Source organism: Heterocephalus glaber, unplaced genomic scaffold, assembly GCF_053883595.1.
Source record: "Heterocephalus glaber isolate CG9 unplaced genomic scaffold, H.glaber_assembly_v1.0 deba00000281, whole genome shotgun sequence".
Taxonomy (NCBI): Eukaryota; Metazoa; Chordata; class Mammalia; order Rodentia; family Bathyergidae; genus Heterocephalus; species Heterocephalus glaber.
The window spans coordinates 1,869,629-1,893,816 of NW_028258139.1; the positions used below are offsets into that span (position 1 = coordinate 1,869,629).

The following is a 24,188-nucleotide window of genomic DNA, read 5'->3' on the forward strand; positions in this document are numbered from 1 at the left end:
GTTTCTTTGCCAGTACCATGCTGTTTTTATCACAGTAGCTTTGTAGTATAGTTTCAAGTTGGGGATTGTGATACCCCCAGCCATGTCTCTGTTGCCTAGAATTGCTTTTGCTATTCTGGGTTTCTTCTGCTTCCAAATGAATTTTTGGATTGTTTTCTCTAGTTCTGTGAAGTGTATTGTTGGAATTTCAATCGGTATTGCATTAAATCTATATAGTAGTTTTGGAAATATGGCCATTTTCACTATATTGATTCTTCCTACCCAGGAACAAGGGATATCTTTCCATTTTCTTATGTCCTTTTTGATCTCCTTCTTCAGAGTGCTGAAGTTTTCAGTGTAGGTCTTTTGCTTCCTTTGTTAGGTTGATTCCTAGATATTTCATTTTTTTAGATGCTATTGTGAAAGGAATTATTTCCCAAATTTCTCTCTCAATGGGTCTGCTATTTGAAGATAAAAATGCTATTGTTTTTTGAGTGTTGACCTTATATCCAGCTACTCTACTGAATCTGTCAATTAGCTCTAGAAGACTTTTGACTGACTTTTTTGGGTCTTCTATGTAAAGTATCATATCATCAGCAAATAATTACAGTTTCACTTCTTCCTTTCCTATCTTTATTCCTTTTATTTCTTTCTCTTGTCTAATTGCTATGGCTAATGTTTCCAGAACAATATTGAACAGGAGTGGTGATAGTGGGCATGCTTGTCTTGTTCCTGATTTTAGTGTGAAAGTTTTCAGTTTTTGACCATTTAATATGATGTTGGCTGTTGGTTTTTCATAGATAGCCTTAATCAGGTTGAGATAAAGACCTTCTATTCCAATTTTTATTCAATTTCCATGTTTTTGTGGGTGTTTTCCAGTTTCTTATGTTATTGATCTCCAATTTTATTGCACTGCAGTATGATAATATACAGGGGATAACTTGAATTCTTTTACATTTACTTAGATTTGCCCTATGAGCTAGCATGTGATCTATTTTGGAGAATGACCCGTGTGCAGCTGAAAAGAATGTGTATTCTGATTTTGTGGGGTGGAACACTCTGTAAACATCTATTAAGTCCGTTTGTTCAATAGCTTGGTTCACTTCTAGAATTTCATTGTTAATTTTTTTCCTAGATGATCTATTTGTGATAGAGGGGTGTTGAGGTCCCCCACTAAAATTATGTTATTGTTTATTTGATTTTTCATCTCCATTAATATTTGTTTTGTATAGTTGGGGGGATTCGTATTTGGTGCATAAATAATTAGGATTGTCATCTCTTCCTCTTGGATTGTTCCCTTCACAATGATGTAGTGACCATATTTGTCTCTCTTAATTAGTTTTGGTTTGAAATCTACTTTGTCTGCAAATAAGATTGCTACCCCTGTTTTTTTCTGAGTTCCTGTTGTGTGGAGAACTGTTTTCCATCCTTTTACTTTCAGTCTATGAATTTCCTTTTGAGTTAGATGTGTTTCTTGTATACAACATATCGCTGGGTTTTGCTTCTTAATCCATTCTGTCAGTCTGTTTCTTTTGATTGGTGAAATTATGCCATTAACATTGATAGTTATAATTGAGAGATATTGACTCATTCTTGCCATGATGTTTTATTGTTGTTGGCTCTTTTCTTATTTTTCCCCCATTCCCTTTAGTGCCTTACCTTGTGTGGTGTCTTCTCTCTGTTGGCCCTCATGGAGTTGTGACCTTCATTGTCTTTTTCTAGGATATTGCTTAAAATTGTTTGGAGTGCTGGTGTGGTGTTCATGAAATTTCTCAGGTGTTCTTTGTTGTGAAAATATCTAATTTCCCCATGGATTTTGAAAGATAATTTTGCCGGATACAACAGTCTAGGTTGGAAGTTATTTTCTTTTAGGGCTTGAAATACTTCACTCCAGGCTCTCCTTGATTTGAGGGTTTGTGTTGAGAAATCTGCTGTGATTCTGATGGGCTTTCCTTTGTAGGTGATTTGTTTCTTTTCTCTACCTGCCTGTAGAATTTTGTTCTTCTGCTGGGTTTCTGGGATCTTGACTATTATATGTCTAGGTGTAGATTTTTTTTGATTGTGGCTGGGTGGAGTTCTATGTGCCTCACTTATCTGTGTGTCCAATTCTCCACCTCTGTCTGGGAAGTTTTTTACTATTACTTCTGTGAACAGTTTTTTTTATGTCAATTGTACTTTCTCCTGCTTTTTCGTGGACTCCTATCAGTCTTATGTTATTCTTCTTTGCATCATCTAGCAGCTGTTGGCTTGATTTCTCATGGTCCCTTACTATCTTTAAAAAAATCTCTGTTTTCACGGTCCTTAACTGCGATCCTGTCTTCTATATCTGATATTCTGTCTTCAGATTCTCTTAGTCTCCTCTGCATGCTTTCAGTGGAGTTTTAAATCTCCTGAATATCTGTTTGAATCTGTTTCATGGATTCCATTTCTTTCTTATGTTGAGCGATCATGCTTTCCATTTCTTATGCTGGGCATTCATGGCTTCCAGCATGTTTCTCATCTCATCTATTTTCTTTTGTTTCTGCTCTAGAGCCTCTAATCATGTCTTTTCACTCTACTCACCATCTCTGTAGTTATCTGGAAGAGTATTTCTGCTTTGAATTTTTCTAGAGCATCATTTATCTGCTTTGTTACTTCCTGTGCTATCAGTTCAGGGTGTCCAGGTGGTTGATTATCAGACTTTTCCACCTCATTTCCCCCAGAATTTCCTTTTTTGTGGCCTGGAAGCCTGCGTTTGTGCCTTGCTTAAATGTCTTCTCATTTTTGTTTTTGGTACCTTCCTTGGTTTAATTCCCTGGTTGATATTTCAAAATTGCTTTATGCAGGTATCTTTGTTGCTTGTGTTTAAAACCCTTGTGGAATGATTGCTTTTCAGAGGTGTCTTCCAGATACGGCTTGTGTTTAGGTTTTGAGGCTCTAATGACTCTGAGGCTATTTTATTTTCCTTATACCAGGAAAGGAAAACTGATTAGATCAATCCCAACATGGTAGGCCAAATGTTACAATCAGCAATACCATAGCTTCAAACGCTGCTTAGAAAATGACAATTTATGGTAGTTATTAATCTATCACATTTAACTATGTGAAGTATAATCCCCTGTGCCTCTGTAGTGTGGGAGCAGGTAGCAGAAGAGCCGGAACACGGGGGTGGGGTGGGGTTGGAATTGGGCCTTGCAGGCACCTGCGCAGCTAAGCGGAGCACCAGATGAAGGTGGGGATCCAAGCCACTCCTGGGACCTCACTGTGCGGTAAGCAGGAACTGGAACACAGCCAAGGAGCTTCACACTGCTTGGCTAACCCCGGAGAGGAGCACAGGATGAAGGTGGGGCTTATAGTTCTCTTTTTTGGTTGGGTCTTTCTCTGCTTTGGGGATCAAGGTGATGTTTGCTTTTAGGAATGGATTCGGGAGTTTTGATTCCCTTTCAATGTCATTGAAGAGTTTAAACAGTAGTAGCAGTATTTCCTCTCTACATGTCTTGTAGAATTTGGCCATCAGGACCCGGGCTTTTCTTAGTTGGTAAGTTTTTAATTACATTTTCAATTTCATTGATTGATATTGGGTTGTTTAGAATTTTTAGGTCTTCTTCGTTCGGCTTTGGTAATTCATACCTATCTAGGAATCTGTCCATTTTTTCTGTGTTTTCCATGTTAGTGGCCTATAGGTTCTCGAAGTAGGTATTGATGATGGTGTGGATTTCTGCTGGGTCCATGGTAATTTCATCCTTTTCATTCCTTATTGCATGGATTTGGGCGTTTTCTTTCCTTTTTATGATAAGGTTGGATAAGGGTTTGTCAATTTTGTTGATTCTCTCGAAGAACCAACTCTTGGCTTCATTTATTTTTTGTATCATTCTCTTAGTCTCCATTGCATTGATTTCTGCTCTGATCTTTATAATTTCCTCCCTTGTATGAGGTTTGGGTTTGTCCTGCTCTTCTTTTTCTAGAAAGTTGAGGTTTGCATCAGGTTGTTTAATTCGGCTTGTTCTGTTTTCCTAATATGTGTATTCACTGCTATGAATTTCCCTCGTAAGACTGCTTTCTTTGTGTCCCCTAGATTCCAATATGGTGTATTGTCATTGTCATTTAATTGAAGGCACTGTCTGATTTCTTCTTTAATTTCTCTGTGACCCATTGGTTATTTAGAAGTGTGTTGTTCATTTTCCATGTGTTTATAAAATTCTTGCGGTTTCTTTTGTATTGATCTCCAATTTCTTGGCACTGTGGTCTGATAATATACAGGGGATAACTTCAATTCTTTTGCACTTACCTAAAAATGTTCTGTAAGTGAGTATGTGGTTTATTTTGGAGAATGACCCATGTGCAGCTGAAAAGGATGTGTATTCTTATTTTGTAGGGTGGAACACTCTGTAAATATCTGTTGAGTTCATTTGCTGAAGAGTTTGATTGAGTTCTAGTATTTTGTTGCTTGTTTTCTGTCTAGTTTATCTATTTATTTGTGACAATGGGGTATTGAGGTCCCCCACTACCAATGTATTAGTCCTTATTTGACTTGTAATGTCCATTAGTATTTGTTTTATATAGTTGGTTCCACTAGTGTTAGGTGCATATGTGTTTATGATTGTCATCTCTTCCTTTTGGATTGTTTCCTTTATGATGATGTAGTGTCCTTCTTTATCTCTCTTAATTAGTGTTGGTTTGAAATCCACTTGATCTGCAAAAAGGATAGCTACTCCTGCTTTTTTTTGGGTTCCTGTCACATTGAGTATTGTTTTCCACCCTTTTACTTTCAGTATATGAGTTTCTTTTTGAATTATGTGTGTTTCTTGTATGCAGCATGTTGTTGGATCTTGCTTCTTGACCCATTCTGCCAGTCTATTTCTTTTGATTGGTGAATTGAGACCATTAACATTGATAGTTATAACTGATACATATTGGCTTATCATTGTCATGACTTTTTCTTTTTGTTGGACTTTCCCCCTTTGCATTTAATTTCTTGTCATGCCTGTTGGATTAATTCTACTGTGCTTCCTGGGGTTGTGATCCTCATTGTCTTTTCCTAGGATATTGTCTAAAATTTTTTGGAATGCTGGTTTGGTATTCATGAAGTTCCTAAGGTGCTCTTTGCCATGAAAGTGTGTTATTTCTCCATCCATTTTGAAAGATAGTTTTGCAGGTTACTTCAGTCTGGGGTGGAGTCTGTTTTCTTTTAGGACTTGAAATAGGTCACTCCAAGTTCTTCTTGCCTTGAGGGTTTGCATTGAGAAGTTTGCTGTGATTCTGAAGGGCTTTCCTTTGTATGTAATTTTGTTTTTCTCTCACTGCTTGTATAATTTTAGTCTTCTCTTCGGTTTCAGGAATCTTAACAATTGTGTGGCTATATGTAGATTTTTTTGTTGTTGTTCAAGGCTAGTTGCAGTCCTATATGCCTCACTTATCTGTATGTCAAGTTCTTTTCCCCTACTTGGGAAGTTTTCTGCCCTCATTTCTGTCAACAGTTTTTTTTATGTCATCTGCACTCTCTCCTGTTTCTTCATTCACTCTGATCAGTCTTATGTTATTCTTCTTTGCATTGTCTACAGCTGCTGGATTGATTTGTTACGTTCCCTTACACTTTTAAAGAAATTTTTGTTTTCCTGGTCACTAATTGCAATCTTATCTCCTATATCTGAAATTTTGTCCTCACATTGGCTCATTCTGGTGCGTAAACTTTCAGTGGAGATTTCAGTCTCCTGGAAATCTCTTTGCATCTGTTTTATGGATTCCATTTGTTTCCTATGTTGGAATTCCATCATGTTTTTCAGCTCCTCTATTTTTTCATCTGTGTCCTTTCTAGACTTATTAATCATGTCCTGTATTATCGGCACAATCCCTGCTGTTTTCTGAGAAATTATTTCTGATATCATTTTTTCCATATCCTCTTTTGTTGCCAGTTCAGGAAGTCCAGGTGCTTGAATTTCACAGTGTTCCATCTCGTTTCCCTAAGGTTTACTTTAGATGATTTGGGAGAGTGCTTCTGGGGCTTGTTTATGTGTCTTCTCATTTCAGTGGGGGTGGGGGGAATGTATGCTGCTGGCGGCCTGGTGGCTCCCTTCCTCTGTGCTGGGCGTGGTGGTTCGGTGGCCTGGAAGACTCACTTTCTCTGGGCCGAGGGCAGCTGTGCTCCTTGGTGCTGGAGGTGGTGATATGGCAGCCCAGAAGGTTCACCTCCTCTGAGCTGGGGCAGCTCTCTTACCTTCATCATTAAAGGATACTTTTGCTATGTATAAAATTGTGTTCATAGTTTTTTTCTATCAGAATTTTAAACATGTTCTGTTGTCCTTCGACCTTTCTGTTGTTTCTGATAAGTCAGACTTTATTTGTACTTTGTTTCCCTGTATATTTAAGATGTCTTTCCCTGAACACTTTAAAAATGTCTTCATTATGTTTGATTTTTTTGAAGATTAATTATGATGTATCTGAGTTTAATTTTATTTTTATTTCTCCTTCTTAGTTTTTATAGAGCTTAACAATATATGCATTTACACCTTTTATTAAAATTGGAAAATTTTGACCATTATATTTTCAGATTTTTTTCATGCACCGTTTTACTCTTCCTTGCTTTCTGAGACTCCAGTTATGCTTAATTTAGACGTATAGTGTGCTACAAGTTCATTTTCTTTCGGTGAGAGGATAGCGTTTTTTTCCATCTAACGGTGAAACTGAATAATTTCTGTCCATCTGTCTTTCTGTACACTGACTCCTGTCTCATCGCCAGTCTACTTTTGAGCTCATTAGTAAATTTAAATATTTCGTATTTTTTTTTATTTCTGGGATTTTCATTTGGAAATTTATAGCATATGTTTCTGCTATGCTTTCCTTTTAGTTCTTCTATTAGTGTATTTTCTTTGGACTTTTAAGTCTTTTTCTGCCAGTTCTAAAATTGAATTCATCTCATAGTTTGTCTCCCTTAATTGACTTTTCCCTGGTGTATTGATCACATTTTTCTGTTTCTTCACTTGCCTACTAAGGTGGAAATCTGGAAATGTTGAAATGAATGCAGAAATGATACATGTTAGATACTCTGTTGAGAATCTGAGTTTTTAGCAGATGCTTAACTTGCTAGCCTCGGTCTCTGAGCTCTGTCTTCTTTGGTAGGCACCATCTCTGACCTCTTAAGGTCTTTTTGGCACAGCTATGCTGCTTGCAGTGCTTCCTTGTGTGTATAGTTCAGTGGTTAGCCAGAGATTTGGGAAGAGTTCATGAGCAGAATCTGCAGCTCCTTTCTTGGTCTTGCTGTGATTTTCACCCTCACTTTCTAGAGGTTGTGATCACTGAACTGTCCAGTGTTTCTTCAGACAAATGAGAGTTTAGTTTTCTACTGAGTTTTATGTGAAATTTTCTTTTCTTTTTGGTACTAGGGATCGAACTTGGGACTTTGCGCTTTCGAGTCAGGCACTGGCACCACTGAGCTAAATCCCCGGCCCTATGTGAATTTTTCTGACTGGGGCTTTTCCTTAGGAGAAAACCTTATAAAACCAGAAATTCTAGTGCCATGTTTTATTATTATTATTTTTTTTTATAAAGTATAGACTCCTTCTAGTTTCTGGTTCCCTCTGTGTCTTCAGAGAGTTTCTTTATAGCGCATCTAGATTTTAGAATTATTTTCAGTGAGAGGCTTTATCCAGTAGGAGCTTCTTTGCCATTTGGAGTTGGGGTGTATTTAAAAGTTAAAATTCAGCCATTAAATGTTTTGTTTGCAATATTTTACATGAAAGATAAAATGATAATACTAGAAATTCAGAAGTAATCTGATGAACATATCACATCACAAAATTAGTTTTGTTCTTTTCAATAATTATTTCATAATGACAGCTTAAAATTCCAGCATGAAACATGGCTTTTTTAAATTATGATTTTTATTATGAAAACTTTTTTTTTGTCTTGAGCTCACACTTTGTTTTATTTAGATGAGAGGCACATTTTCTGACTTAGGATAAATCTTCCAAATTACATTGACCAAAAAAATGAATGCCTTCTACTTTAAACAGATGGAAGCTTTGACAGCCGCTGTAGTCTCTGAGAACTTCCTGAGGTCACTGTGGTGCCTATGCTTCAGTTTTGTCTTCTTGTCTTCACACTGTAAACCCAGAATTCTACATTCAATTTTATGTTAACAAAAATATCCCTCAAGCAAACTTTTTGTCAGCTTGACAGTGATGTTCCTCTTGCTATTCTACTCACCTTATATTTGTAATAAAAAGATTGCAAGAAATTTGTGATGTTATAGATGTAAGCAGTGAGGAGCAATGTCAGGTTCACAAATATTTTATTAACTATCAACTCTGGGCTAAATACTGAGCCAGGCACTCTGATATAAAGAAGAATGAGATATTACTCCCACAGGACTTAAAATTTGGTGGAAATGTAAAGGAAAGAAGAGTACTGGTACTGATCTCACTGACTTACACATGCCGAGCAACATCTCTTTCAGTATTTATTTAGCATATTTACGAGAGTGTTCACTTGCTTGCAAGAAGAAACTTCAAATTTGGGTACAAATTATTTGGAGTTTTTTTGGAGGGGGGATTTCAGAGAATTTGGTGAAAGGAACTTTCTTGGGAGCAGGAAACATATCTTGTTTGTTCTTGTTCCTAGGTACTAGCTTGGTCTTTGCTCAGAAATATGGGTTAATTCAATGAACAGTTTGTCTTTTTAAATTCATAGGTTCCTTTGCTGTTTTTTTTTTTTTTAATTCTTTCATTGGTACATTTTAGGTATACAACACAATTACATTTCTCATTGGGAACTTGTACCTTTACATCATGCATCTTGGTTCTTATTTTTTCCCCATTCCTAGCCCTCCCTTCACCCCCTCCACCCTTCCCTATTTACAATGATTTTATTTCCATTTTTTCAATTTCTCATCATTTTTCCTTTCCCTTCTTTCCTTTCCCCTGCCCCTCCCACTACCCCTACCCCTTTGGACATTTTATTCCTATTTTGCATTATCCATTATTCATTCTAATCATTGGTAAATTTTAGGTATACAATATAATGACATTCATCATTGGAAATTTGCACCTTTACATAGTCTCTCTTGGTTCTTATTTTTCACCCTTGCCCAGCCCTCCCTTCAACCCCTCCATTCCTCCCTATTTGCAAAGATTTTGTTCCTGTTTTTCCATTTTCTCATATTAATTCCATACCCTTCTTTCCTTTCCCCTAGCCCTCCCACTTCCTTCCCCTTTGCCCCTTTTCTTCCTATTTCACATTAACTCTGCTGTGTTTATAAGTACTCATAAGAATAGAAAAGCACAGAGGAAGGCTGGGGAATTTGCTTTAACATCATAAAATTTTAAAAATAATTGTTTGAACAAGAGACTTTTAAATTATTCTTCTTTGTGTACACTTGTAAGTTGATTAGAGAGGTGGGAATACATGACTGACTGGAAACTAAAGAGATGTGCACTAAGAGAGCAGCAAAGCGAGAGTGCACTGTGGTGTGCTCAGGAGTGGGGCTACGAGAAACCATTGTGATGGATTTAGTTTTAAATGTGTTCAGTGTTGTAAGGCACAATGGGGTCAGTAATTAAAGAAGTCTAGTAAGCCAGTAAGGATGTGTGTCAATCAACTTTCCATCACTGGCAGAATAATTAACTCATAAGATAATTAACTCAGGTAATTAACTCATAAGGAAGAAAGGTTTATTTTGGCTCAGAGTTTCAGAGGTTTCTGTCTGTGGTTGCTTGGCCTCACCTCCTTTGGGCTCATGGTGACGTAGCTCATAATGGTGGGAAGCATGTAATAGGGGAAGCAGCTCATCTCATGGCAGCCAGGAAGTAGAGAGGGTGTGTGTGTGTGTGTGTGTGTGTGTGTGTGTGTGTGTGTTTGTGTAGGGGGGAGGAGTCAGGCTATAGTCCCAATATCCCCATCAAGGGATGGACCTGGCTGCTTCCAACTAGGTGCCATTTCTTAAACGTTCCACCACCTTCCAGTAATGCCATGTGCTGGGGACCAAGCCTTTGACACGTAATGCCTTTCGGGGACATTTCAGACCCAAACTGTAGCAGTTTGTAAGCACAATAGGTTCTGAAAAGGGACTGATAGATACTCAGGAAAGAGTAAAGAGTCAAAAAAGAAGCCATTCACTTAAAAGTGACAGTTAAAATCTGAGAATAGAAGGAAGTGAGAGTGTATAAAAGGAAATGTAGAGGTCTGAGACCATCACATAAAAAATTATATGGTATCTCATTATGTCTTTGTCTATGCCAGAACTTTTTAGAAAAATCAACTGAAAGAGAAACCCGTCAAGAATATGCTCTGGCTATGATTCAATGCAAAGTTCTGAAACAGTTGGAGAACTTGGAACAGCAGAAATATGATGATGAAGATATCAGCGAAGATATCAAATTTCTTTTGGAAAAGCTTGGTGAGAGTGTCCAGGACCTTAGGTATGTTATTATTATTTTAAAAATTTTTATATACTGGATTTGTTGGGTGTTTGACTTGCATAGTTGTTTTGGAAGATGGGGTGGGGGTGGGGTTCTTGCTATGTTGCCCAGGCTGGTCTTGAACTCGGGGGCTCCGGGGATCCTTCTGCTTCAGTCTCCCAAGCAGCTAGGATTATAGTTGCATGTGCTGACATACATAGTTTTTAAAGAAAATTTGAATAGATTGCCAAATATGAACAAGAGATTTCCCTAAAATATGCTCGGTCTTCTCTTGAGACATAGTTTTAACAAGGTAACAGTTGAGTAGAGGTATGTGTTCTCTCATTTGGGAAGATTCACATCATTCTATTTAATAGGATGATGGGATCAGTGTGACTGGTTTATCTTTGTTTTTGTTGTCATAAGATTTAAGATGTGAATGTTAAAAATACTAGCTCAATTTTTATGCTCATTGACCCTGCATTAAAGTAAATACTTTATTCAAACAGGATTTTGTGATTAACTATCCAGTGTATCCTGGTTATTCTGAATTAGCAAGTCAACATTTCATGGCTACATCTCATTTTATATTTTTACTTGAAAGAAAATTTAAGCATGTCCTTACGTAATCTTTTGGCTACCTGATTTAAAAATTCATGCTATAAAGCTTTGAATTATCAAGTTACTATATATGTAGTGAATGGCTTTTGAATTAAAATACATTGCAGTTATATGTGTCCATTTTAGTTAATAAGTGTCTTCTACATTATTGATAATCACATTGTAAAATATTGTACCGATTTTGTTTTTGTGATATATTTAAGATATTTATAGTATGATAGTATTAATATATGCTATTTTATGTTAAAGTATTCTAATTTTACATATGCTTATGTATACCTCGTGGCTGGCAAGTAGTATTTCAAGTGTCATGGTAGAAATTCTAAGAATCTTTTACTTTTGTTTTTTTGGGGTTTTTTTGTTACTGAGAATCCAACTCAGGCGGGACCTTGCGCTTGCGAGGAAGGCGGTGGAACCACTGAGCTAAATCCCCGGCCCCAGAATTTTTTATTTTTTAAAACTGATACACAGTCAAATATTTAGAGTAAAGATTTTGAAAGCAAGTGGTCATTTTAGTATTTCATGCCAAGGATTCAAATTTGATAGGAATGTTGAGCTTTAGTATTCTGAATAAAATTTTGTTATTTATTAAAGAGTATTTAAACTTAGTGTTTAATCTTTGTTTAGGAGCAGTTTGTTAGTATACAGAGGGTGGTCAATCTTTGTAATCAACTCATCCATGAAGACGTTTTATGTTGTTTCATTCTGGATTAAGTTGGATTCTCATATAAACTTGGAATTCTCTAAAAATTTTTATAGCTCCTTTGATGAGTACAGTTCAGAACTTAAATCTGGAAGGTTGGAATGGAGTCCTGTGCACAAATCTGAGAAATTTTGGAGAGAAAATGCTGTGAGGTTAAATGAGAAGAATTATGAACTCTTGAAGTAAGTTTTAATTCCACTTTACATTCTTAATACACTTGTTTTGCTACTCTTTGTATTTAAGTTATTCTGTGATTTTAATTCATATTTTTTTGCTCAGTAATGTAGTTGAATGCCTTTTCAATGCTTCTGGCCAGTTAGATATGTTCTTTTCTTAGAATGATATGGTACCTGTTCAAGCTAACCTCCCCCCCCCATTTTTAAAGGAATTCTATATTCTCTCTCTTTTTTCTTTCTTTTTTTTTTTGAGATGGGGTCTCTCTATGTAGTCCAGGCTGGCCTTGAACTCACTGTGTAGCCTAGGGTGGCCTCGAACTCACAACAATCTTCTTTCCCTAGCCTTTTAAGTGCTGGAATTACAGGCATGTGCCACCAACCCTGTCTGGAGTTCTGTATTCTGAACATGAGTTTTTTGTCATATGCTCGTGGCAAATATTTTGTTTCTCTTGGTTTCATTCCATTTCACCCTTTAATAGTGTCTTTAATAGTGTCTTGATGAACAGAAGCCCTCAATATTAATGTGGCTCAATTTATTAATCTTTCACAGTATGGCTAGGCTAGCTAGTGTCCTGTGTTTTGGTTAAGAAGTTTTTGCTTACCCAAGGTCATGAAGAACTTTCTATATTACCTTGTAGAAGCTTTCTTTGTTTAACCTCTTATATTTATATTTCCAGTCTATCTGGAATTTATTTTTCAATAAGGTGTGAAGTAGGAGTGAAGATTCACTTTTCTTCACACATAAATGTCTAATTGAAGCAGCATCTTTTATTGGAAATAACATTTTCCACAGTGTTCTGCAGGCTTACCTTTGCCATGATAAAGTGACCAAATATATACGAGTATCTTTCTTTCGTAGAGAGATATTTTTATATACTATACAATTTAATGGTTTGTAATATGTTCACAGTTGTTCATAATCATCAACACAATTTTAGAACATCTTCATCACTTCCCATATCCCTTGGCTCTGACCTCTCAATTCCGTTTGTCTACCCAGTCCTAAACAAGTACAAATCTGCTTTATAAAGTCTTACATGAACAGAAGCATATATTTGTCCTTTTTGTGACTCACTTTCCACTTAACCGTATGTTTAAAGCTCAACTGTGTTGTACCATTTATCAGTACTTCATTCCTTTTTATGATTGAATAATATTCCATTAAATGGGTAAGACTACATTGTACTTATTAACTCATTGGTTCATAGACATTTGGATTGTTTCTACCATTTGGTTACCTTGTTGCTGCCAACAATATTTGCTGTACAGGTTGATATATGGACGTATGTTTTCATTTTCCTTTCTTGAATAAATGCCTAGGAGTGGAATTGCTGAGTTATATCTCTATGTTTAGCCCTTTGGGAAACTGTCAGGCTGTATTTCAAAGTGGCTGCACAATTTTATATTTCCATTAGGAATATGTGAGTGTTCTGGTTTCTGTGCCTCCTTACCAAGACTTGTTGTTATTTAGCCTTTTGATTCTTGACATCTTAGTAGACATGTAGTGGTATCTCACTGAAGTTTCTATTTGTATTTCCTGATGGCTGTGTTTGTGAGCTTTCCTATTGCTAGGACCTAATATCTGACACAGTGGAAAGGAGGAGACATTTAACATGTTCGTGATGAGGTCATAATTCATATGTCTTGCTGCCCAGTGACTTGATCCACCTGTGGTACAAGCATGACTGTCCTATCAGGTGGCTTTGTATTAATCTTATTAGTAAAAAGACCGATAAAAGTGATTACATCCATTTGTACCACCAGTGGTACAAGTTGCCTGATGGGACAGTCATATTTGTACCACTGGTGTTTCAAGCTGGCAGCAATATGTTAAATTTGGCTCCTATTTCAGGGGATTCAGTCCAAGGTTGGCTGGCTCTAAGGTAGAAACATCATGGTGGAAGAGTATGGTGGAAGAAAGCCGGCTCATCTCTTGGTGGTCGGCGGGGGGTGGTGGTGATGGTGTGTGCTATAATCTTTCCAGGCCACTCTCCCGCTGACTAGCCTCTTCCTACCAGGCCCAGTCTTCTAACGGCATATTCCACTATGAATTCATCAATGTATTTATTCACTGGTGAGTATAGCATCCCCATGGTCCAATCACCATCCAAAAGCCTCACTTCTGAAAACATGAGATTTTTGAGGGACCAAGAAATTGAATTTTTAAACTTAGTTTTAGTCAGTGTAACTGTATCCACATATATGTCTAATGTCTGTCATATTGGACAACAGTTTTAGGCTGATACCTAGAAGTACTGCTATAAATTATTCTATGTAGTAAATTGATTTGTTGCTTAGCTTTCCTCATGGTCAACTTGATATTTTGTGTATCTTTTTTTTTTATTGGTACTGGGGATTGAACTCAAGACCTTGCACTTGTGAGGCAGACGGCAGAACCACTGAGCTAAATCCCTGGCCCAACCAGCTTGATATTTTGTTTTCTCAAGTTATTTAACATTTGTTCCTGTTATTACAAACAGCGCACACACGAGAGTCTACCAGGACACAGGCTTTGTGTGAGCAATAAAGCTTGGTTATTAAATTTTATTCTGCTTGGTTGCAGGCAGGGCTGAGATTGTGAATGCTTTCAGCACTTGGCCAGAGGAGAAGTTAAGTTTTTATAGGGTTTGGGTCAAAGTTCCAAGGATGATCAGTGCAGGTGTGCAGATAATACTGGCCTTTTTAGCACCATGGAGATTGTATATCCTTTCCTAAACTTTCTTTATGGCCATTTGTTCTGTGTACTGAGGTCAGTATGGCCCTTAGTGTTATCCTCTTGTTTGTGGAGTGCTTCATGTTTCCTAAGAGGGTCTCATTCAGGTCAGGGATGACACCTCTGACTTGCTAATTTAATATTTTGTTATTTTTGTAGTATTTCTCATTTTGTCTTTCCTTATGGTTTATGCTTCTAAAATTATTTTACTTTCTTTTAAATGAGGTATCTGTATAAGCAGAGGTAAATAGTTGTGTCCGATGGAACATTTTTAGACAGACATACCTCTTTTGTTTAGATTTTATTTTCTATGTATTATTGATAATAAAGATATTCTTATTTAAACAGGATGGCAAGTGAGTGGCTGGTAGATGATGGCAGTACTGGTGGTGGATAGGAAACGAAAATAATAGATTATTTTTCAGCATTGCCTTGTTACTTTGAATTTTTAACAATAATAAAAAGTTGTTGAGTATTTTTGTTTTGTTTTGTTTTTTGGTACTGGGGATCGAACTTGGGTCCTTGCACTTGTGCAGCAGGTGGTGAAACCACTGAGCTAAATCCCTGGCCCTGTTGAGTATTTTTAAAATGTAGTCTTTGGGAAAGTTGAATATAACAAAGGGGAGCTTTTTACAAATTATTGCTGAAACATCACATGTGTCTTTATTATGACACACATAATGATAGCTTTTTGAAAGTACATTCTGTTTTATGGCATTAGGTTTTAATTTGTTTGGCTTCTTCAGATTACTCCTTTTAACCTTTGTGTGACCCTTTGTATTTTTTTCTGAATAACCAGAAACTATGTATTATGGTGTAGTTTTATTTTGAGCTTGATGATGAAAAATTTGAAACTGTTAAAATTTTGTACCTGTAAATTACCTGCCTGGAATTACTGACAGGAGGTGATACCGTGTAGTGGATTGGACTGATAGATTCCAGGCTCATGTATATGATGAGCAAAGAACTGCAAGTGTACATCCGATGGTAAAAGAAAGAGCAGCTATATTTATTGTAGATAATGGAAAGGTGTGCTCAGGGCAGATCTGTGCCAACAGAAACAAAAAGGGTGGCATTAACAGAGAATTGGTGTTTTGGTGACACGGAAATAAAAAGCACCTGAAGATAACTCAGGCTTTTTTTTGTTTTTTTTGTTTTTTTTGGTACTGGGGATCGAACTCAGGACCTTGCGCTTGCGAGGCAGTTGCTGGAACCACTGAGCTAAATCCCCAGCCCATAACTCAGGCATTTTTGGGCACCAAAGCCCAAGTACCAGTTATTGAGTCTCTGACCACTATTGACAGGGATGATTTTTTTAATATATATATATTTATTGGTACATTTTAGGTGTGCAGTACATTTACATTTATCATTGGGTGCTTGTACCTGAACATGATGCATCTTAGTTCTTATTTTTTCCCCCATTACCTGTGTGCCCTTCACCCCCTCCATCCTTCCCTATTTACATAGATTTTGTTTCCATTTTTTATTTTCTTTTCTTATAATTTTTCCTTTCCCTTCTTCCCTTTCCCCTTCCCCTCCCACCACCCCTACACCTTTGGACCTTTTCCTATTTCAAATTATCAGTTATTCATTTTAATCATTTTCATTCTTATTTACACTTTCAGTTTCCCACACTAGAGAAACTATTCGGTGTTTACACATGTGTGTCCTATTTATTTCACTTAAGAGTATGGCCTCAATATGCATCCATTTAGCTATAAATGTCTCTAGTTTCTCATTCTTTATGGCTGAGTAGTACTCCATTTTATAAAAAAAACCACATCTTCTTTATCCAGTTTCCAGTTGATAGGCACTTGGGCTGTTTCCAAGTTTTAGCTATTACAAACTGTGCCGCTATAAACATGGGTGCACATATATCGCTGTGGTATGATTCTTTTAATTCTTTTGGGAAGATACCCATCAGGGGAATAGCTGGGTCAAATGGGACCTCTAGTCCTAGTCCTTTGAGGTATCTCTGTACTGATTTCCACAGTGGTTGCACCAGTCTGCTCTCCCACCAACAATGGAGAAGGGTTCCTTTCTTTCCACACCCCCACCAGCATTTGTTATTGGTTGATTTCTTGATAGCAGCCATTCTTTGTGGGGTGAGGTGGAATCTCAGTGTTGTTTTCATCTGCATCTCTCAAATGACCAGTGATGTTGAACATTTTCTCATATATTTATTTGCTGCTTTTACTACTTTGTTTGAGAAATGTCTGTTCATTTCAGATGCCCATTTTTGAATTGGGTCTTTGAATTTGAGGGGTCTGATTTTTTTTCAATTCTTTATATATTCTCAATAGTAGTCCTTTGTCTGAGGTACAGCTGCTAAAAATTTCTTCCCATATTGTAGATTGTCTGTTAGCTCTGTTCGTGGTTTCTCTTGTAGTGCAGAAGCTTTTTAATACGATGAGATCCCAGTTGTTGATTCTTTGTGCTAGCTCCCGTGCCACTGAGAATTTGTTCATAAAGTCTTTTCCTATGCCAGTGTTATTGGGAGTTATACTTAAGTTATCTTCCAGCAAGTTTAGTGTTTCTGTCTTAATATTTAGCTCTTTAATCCACTTCGATCTTAGTTTAGTGCATGGTGATAGATATGGATCTAGTTTTAATCCTCGGCAGGTTGAAATCCAGTTTTTCCAACACCGTTTATTAAATAGGCTATCTTTCCTCCAATGAGGGTGGTTGGCTCCTTTTTGACAGGGATGATCAATAGGATGCTGAGTCATCTCAGGGATTTTTAACATGCACGTGAGTCCCAGAGTTCACTCTGATGAAATTTTATACACAAAATATAGTCCATATACATGAACCTTTAACAAGGTTCCAGTAGGGAAAAGGGTATTGAAGGTCAGGCCACAAGATCTAATTCAATGTGTTCTGGCCTGGAGCTTTAGAGATTTCCAGGGTCATTTTTAGTTTTATTTCTGGTTTTCTCAGACCAATGGAAGGAAGATTGGCCTTGGGGTGTTCCCCAAATTCAGGTGGGTGGAGGGGGAGTGCTACCAGCTGTGCTACCTATACTAGAGGGACATAACTTCTTGCTGCCCTTCAAATTGATAAAATAGATAGACATGGAGTCTTTAATTCTGCTATTTAAAAAGCAGTGCATGTTGGCTTTTTCAGTCTGTGAAGAACCACATTTATGTCAGACTATGACCTATTTCTGGGTAATTCCAAACTTGGCAAGTAGATCATATACATTTATTTTTCCTCTATCACTTTTGAGTGCAGTAGTATTCAGAAAATATCTTGTATCTTGTATATTGTAGTTTTAAAATGTGTATTTCGAACAAGGAAATATTCTGAAATATAAGAAACCATGGAGATGATAGTTAAGAGAAAATCAAAGCTGAGAGAGCAAACAAGTTCATAAGACCAAGGGAAAACACTGTAAGAGAGGACAAGAGCAAAGTTTTAGGCAGACACTTTGCAAGACTGCATTTCTTACAAATGTCAGAGTTGGAATTCACGTGTCGACTAACTACAGAGCTGTGGTATGTTGCTGTTTGGGTCATGTTAAGAGTATTTGACAGAATCATGGCTGGTGGTTAATGTGAACTAGAGGTTTGGATTATGATTGATGAATCCATCGTTGACTTAACTGTATTCAGAGATGACTTGGGAAGGAATTCTCTTTTTGTTTACTACAAGAATCTTTATTTTTTATTTATTTATTTATTTATTTATTAGTACCGGGGATCGAACTAAGGACCTTGCACTGGCGAAGCAGGCAGCGGAACCATTGAGCTAAATCCCCGGCCCAAATCCTTTTTCTTTTTAAAACCTAATCTTTTGAACATTTTACTGAATAATTTGAATACAGTAGAAATAACACTCAGGATTGCAGATAATAATACAAATATGTTTTCACCGTTGCTGAAGATAGTGGACTAAATGACCCTGAAAGATAGCTATGAAAATAATTTCTGTGTTTGGCAGCTTTGACTCTGTGATTCCTTCCAATTCTAGCTTTCCTTGAGTCTAAGCATGTTTTTCCAAACTTAACAGAGAAGTTGTTAAAATGCAGATTGGAACTTGGTAGTTTAGGATAGGGCTGGTGATTCAGCAGTTCTGATGTGGCCATGTGATAGCAATGCTGCTGATTTGCATATCATGTTCTGAGTATCAAGGGTCTTACCGGTAGTATGGAGAATGGTTTAAATCACTGATTTTTTTTTGGTACTTGAGATTGAACCCAGGGCCAGATGCATGCTAGGTAAGTGCTCTTCCACTGTAGTAGTTCTTCAGCCTCTGAGCATAACGTAAGAGAGGGATTGACACATTTCTCCTGTGAAAGCCCGGGTAGTATGTATTTTCCACATGGTGAACCATCTGGTGTCTCTCTCAACTCCCCAATTCTGCCATCATAGTGCCAAGGCACTTACAGACAATAAGTAAACTGAAGAATTTGGATATGTTCCAATAAAATTGTAGTTGCAAAAAGAGATGGCAGCCAGCTTTGGATTTGAACTGTAATCTGCTGACCTGGTTTGAGGTATTCAAGAGCAAATATGTAATTCTTGTAAGTAATTTTATATTAATGTAATTTGCCTATAATTTTTAAATATTAAAATATCAAAATGCTAACCTTTCAAATTATTAAAACTTTTCAGTTGAATTGAACTTAACTTTAGAATAACTTGCAAGGTGGTCTTTTGAAAAGAATACACAAAGTAAAAAGCAAGGAGATTGTGAGAAATACATTCATTTGTCCAGACCCAAAGGATGGGCTTTAGAGGCAAAACACCCAGTAAAAGTAAAGCTTTAATTCAGTTTTGCAAGGCTGGGTGGCCGCTATGCTGTGAGGCACACACAGGGATGGAAGAGAGTGGCAGGGGTTACAGCCAGCAGTTTAACCCTCGGCGTGCAAGTCCCTCTCCCACTAGCACACTTTCCTCCCCCCTTTTCTCATTGGCACACTACTCTGGGATTATAGTCTTTTCCCTAGGCACCGATACACTTGGCCCTCTTCCTCTACAAACATTTTGTGGATTTTGAAGGCAAATTGTTAAGCTACAGAGGGTAACCTCTTAACTGCCAGTACTTTTCCAACCAGAGAAGAATGCAATACTTTATGGGCTATTTACCTTCTCCCCTTTTTTTAGAAACCCTTTCAGCTGAATGCCCTTAGTCAAGTACACAGGGTAAGAGGGATCAAGGGAGGTAAATGAGGAAGGGAAGGAAGGGAAAAAGGATGAAAAAAGGAATTATGATGTGTTATATACACATACAACTTCTCCCAAGAAATGTAAGCATTATGTACTACACACATACTAATAAAATAAAATTTAAAAATAATATAAGTATGGAAAATTGAATATATGTCTTATAGTTTTTCATGTGCTTGAGTTGAAGTTTCTTGTGCTGCAGTTATATAGCTAAAGAGTCAGCAGATAATCAGATTTCAGTTGCAGTATTTGCTTGTTTTGAGACATATTCTCAGTCTCATTTTGTATTTATGGCTTGTAAAGAATATATTTACACAGAGTTTGAAATATCTCTATATGTTTTAGTGGTTATTCCTTTCTCCTCTCTAACTTGGAAATTCAGATTTCTCTGTTAATCCAGCAGATAGAAGATGTGTAATTGCTTCATAATGAAATAATTTCTTTATGGGTAACAAGGTCCTTTTTCAGTGCTTCCTGTTGTTCATAAAATTTTAGCTAGTTGACAGGCTGAGGTGGTGACAGGAAAATGTAGGCAGGGAGACTTTAAGCTTCAGGAGACTGCCAAATATATGTGATCAAGAAAATAAGCAAGTTTCATCGATTCAGATGAAGAGTTTTATTACTGGAAATTATTTTCTTTAGTGCGTTAATGCACTAATAAAGGCAAAGGCAGTTGTGATTTAAGTTATTTCTTAATAAAGATTTTAAGAAATAAGACATATTTTATAAATGAATGGATTGTATGCAAACAGACAAGTAAATTATTTCATTTTTTTCTATTAAATATTTTAAATAATTAGCAATTCTAAGGGATAGTAATATATTGACCATGTTGGTAAAACTAAGCAACTTCTTTTTTAAATATGTGTATCGCTAAAGCTTAGGATTCCAGGTTATATCAAACAGCCTGGTCAAAGTGTTCCAAGTACTCTTGAAGGCATACAGAACTGAAATAAAAAGTTCTTTTTTAAAAAATGAATTTTATTGGTACATTTTAGGTATACAGTACAATGACATTCATCATTGGAAATGTGCACCTTTAAATAATCACTCTTGGTTCTTATTTTTTCCCCATTCCCCTGCCCTCCCTTCAACCACTCCATCCCTCCCTATTTACAAAGACTTTGTTTCCATTTTTTCATTTTCTCATCTTAATTCCATTCCCTTCTTCCTTTTGCCCTACCCCTCCCACTTCACCTTCCCCTTTGCCCCTTTTCTTCCTATTTCACATTATTTATTATACCTTTTAGTCCTTATTTACACTTTCAGTTTCTCACACTAGAGAAGCTATTCGGTATTTACACGTGTGTCCTATTTATTTCACTTAAGAGTATTGTCTCAAAATGCATCCATTTAGCAATAAATGTCTCTAGTTTCTTGTTCTTTGTGGCTGAGTAGTACTCCATTTTATAAAACAAAACCACATTTTCTTTATCCAGTCTCCAGTTGATGAGCATTTGGGCTGCTTCCAAGTTTTACCTATTACAAATTGTGCTGCTATGAACATGGATGCACATGTATCATTGTGGTGTGATTCTTTTAATTCTTTGGGGAAGATCCCCAGCAGGGGAATAGCTGGGTCAAATGGGACTTCCAGTCCTAGTTCTTTGAGGTATCTCCATACTGATTTCCACAGTAGTTGCACCAGTCTACACTCCCAGCATCAGTGGAGCAGTGTTCTTTCCCCACAACCCCGCCAGCATTTGTTATTGGCTGATTTCATGATAGCAGCCATTCTTTCTGGAGTGAGGTAGAATCTCAGCATTGTTTTCATTTGTATCTCTCGAATGACCAGTGATATTGAACATTTCTTCATATGCTTATTTGGTATTTCTACTTCCTTGTCTGAGAAATATCTGTTCATTTCAGATGCCCATTTTCAGATTGGGTCTTTAAATTTGGGAAGTCTGATCTTTTTAAGTTCTTTAGAGATTCTAGAAGTAGACTTTTGTCTGAGGAACAGCAGGTGAAGATTTTTTTCCCACATTGTGGGTTGTCTCTTCACACTGCTGGTGGTTTCTCTTGCTGTGCAGAAGCCTTTTAATAAGAAGAGATCCCACCTGTTGATTGTTTGTGCTAGTTCACGGGCAACTGAGGTTTTGTTCATGAAATCTTTTCCTACACCAGTGTCTTCAAGAGTTCTACCTAACCTCTGTTCCAGCCGGTTCAGCGTTTCTATTGTAATATTTAGATCTTTCATCCATTTTGATTTTAGTTTAGTGCATGGTGAGAGACATAGGTTTAGTTTTAATTCTTGGAAAGTTGAAACCCAATTTTTCTAGCACCATTTATTAAAGAGGCTATCTTTCCTCCAGTGAGGGTGTTTGGCTCCTTTGTGGAAGATGAGGCAGCTGTGTGTGACTGGAGTTGTTTCTGCATCTTCTAATCTGTTCTACTGGTCCTCAAGTCTGTTTGTTTGCCAGTACCATGCTGTTTGTAATCACAGTAGCTTTGTAGTATACTTTCAAGTTGAGAATTGTGATATCCCCTGCCATGTCTCTGTTGCCTAGAATTGCTTTTGCTATTCTAGGTCTCTCCTTCTTCCAAATGAATTTTTGGATTGTTTTCTCAATGCCTGTGAAGTATGCTGGTGGGATTTCAATTGGGATTGCATTGATTCTATATAGCAGTTTTGGAAGTATGGCCATTTTCACTATGTTGACCCTTCCTACTCTTTCCATTTTCTGATATAGTCTTCAATCTCTCTTTTCAGAGTGCTATAGTTTTCAGAGAAGAGGGCTTTGAGTTCTTTTGTTAGATTCATTCCTAGGTATTTCATTTTTTTGGATGCTATTGTGAAAGGAATTGTTTACCCTATTTCTCTCTCAGTCAGTCTGTTGTTGGTGTAGAGGAAAGCTATTGATTTTTGTGTGTTGACCTTGTATCCAACTACTTTACTGAATTTGGTTATTAAGTCTAGAAGACTTTTGGTGGAGTTCTTGGGGTCTTCTATAGAGAGTATCATGTCATCTGCAAATAATGACAATTTGACTTCTTCATTTCCTATCTTTATTCCTTTTATTTCTTTCTCTTGTCTAATTGCCATAGATAATGTTTCCAAGACTAAAATGAGCAGGAGTAGTGATAGTGGACATCCTTGTCTTGTTCCTGTTTTGAGTGTGAAGGCTTTCAGTTTTTGATTATTTAGTATGATATTGACTCTTGGTTTTTCAAAATGGCTTTTATCAGGTTGAGATAGAGACCGTCTATTCCATTTTTTTGTATGGTTTTTAATCATAAATGCATATTGGATTTGTCAAATGCTTTTTCTGCATCTATTGAGATGACAATATGGTTTTTGTCCTTGGCTCTATTGATATAGTGTATTACATTGATTGATTTGCATATGTTGAATCATCCCTATATCTCTGGGATGAATCCCACTCGGTCAGAGTATATGATCTTGATGATCTTCTGCATTCTATTTGCCAGTATCTTATTACAGATTTTTGCATCTTTGCTCATTAGTGAGATTGGCCTATAGTTCTCTTTTTCGGTTGGGTCTTTCTCTGCTTTGGGGATCAAGGTGATGCTTCCTTCTAGGAATGAATTTGGGAGTATTGCTTCCCTTTCAATGTCATTGAAGAGTTTAGACAGTAGTGGCAGTATTTCCTCTCTAAATGTCTTGTAGAATTTGGCAGTGAAGCCATCAGGACCCGGGCTTTTCTTAGTTGGTAAGTTTTTAATTACGTTTTCAATTTCATTGATTGATATTGGGTTGTTTAGAATATTTAGCTCTTCTTTGTTCAACTTTGGTAATTCATATGTATCTAAGAATCTGTCCATTTCTTCTGTTTTCCATCTTATTGGCATATAGGTTCTGGAAGTAGGTATTGATGATCCTCTGGATTTCTGCTGGGTCCATTGTAATTTCATCTTTTTCATTCCTAATTGCATGGATTGGGCTTTTTCTTTCTGATAAGGTTGGCTAAGGGTTTGTCAATTTTGTTTATTCTTTCGAAGAACCAACTCTTGGCCTCACTGATTTTTTTGTATCATTCTCTTTGTCTCCATTGAATTTATTTCTGCTCTGCTCTTTATAATTTCCTCCCTTGTATGAGCTTTGGGTTTGTCCTGCTCTTCTTTTTCTAGAAGCTGAAGATTCAGCATCAGGTTGTTTAATTGGGCTCACTCTGTTTTCCTAATATGAATATTCACTGCTATGAATTTCCCTCGTAAGACTGCTTTCTTTGTTTCCCATAGATTCCGTTATGTTGTATTGTCATTGTCATTTAATTGTAGGAACTGTCTGATTTCTTCTTTAATTTCCTTTGTGACCCCTTGGTTATTCAGAAGTGTGTTGTTCAGTTTCTGTGTGTTTATGAAATTCTTGCGGTTCTGTTGCTATTGATCTCCAATTTCATCACACTATGGTCTGATAATATACAGGGGATAATTTCAGTTACTTTGCACTTACATAACCATGTTCTGTGAGCGAGTACGTGGTCTATT

At 36.9% G+C, this 24,188-nt stretch overlaps 1 protein-coding gene across 4 annotated transcripts in view; it reads left to right on the forward strand.

Annotated features, from left to right (window-relative positions):
• Atp6v1h (ATPase H+ transporting V1 subunit H) overlaps positions 1-24,188 on the forward strand; it is a 172,177-nt gene that overhangs the window by 111,087 nt on the left and 36,902 nt on the right. For all 4 annotated transcript variants that reach the window (XM_087185499.1, XM_004837513.4, XM_004837512.3 and 1 more), the window contains 2 exons: positions 10,192-10,370; positions 11,730-11,855. In XM_087185499.1, the coding sequence (XP_087041625.1) occupies positions 10,192-10,370; positions 11,730-11,855 (305 nt within the window). The remainder of the gene's footprint in view (positions 1-10,191; positions 10,371-11,729; positions 11,856-24,188) is intronic.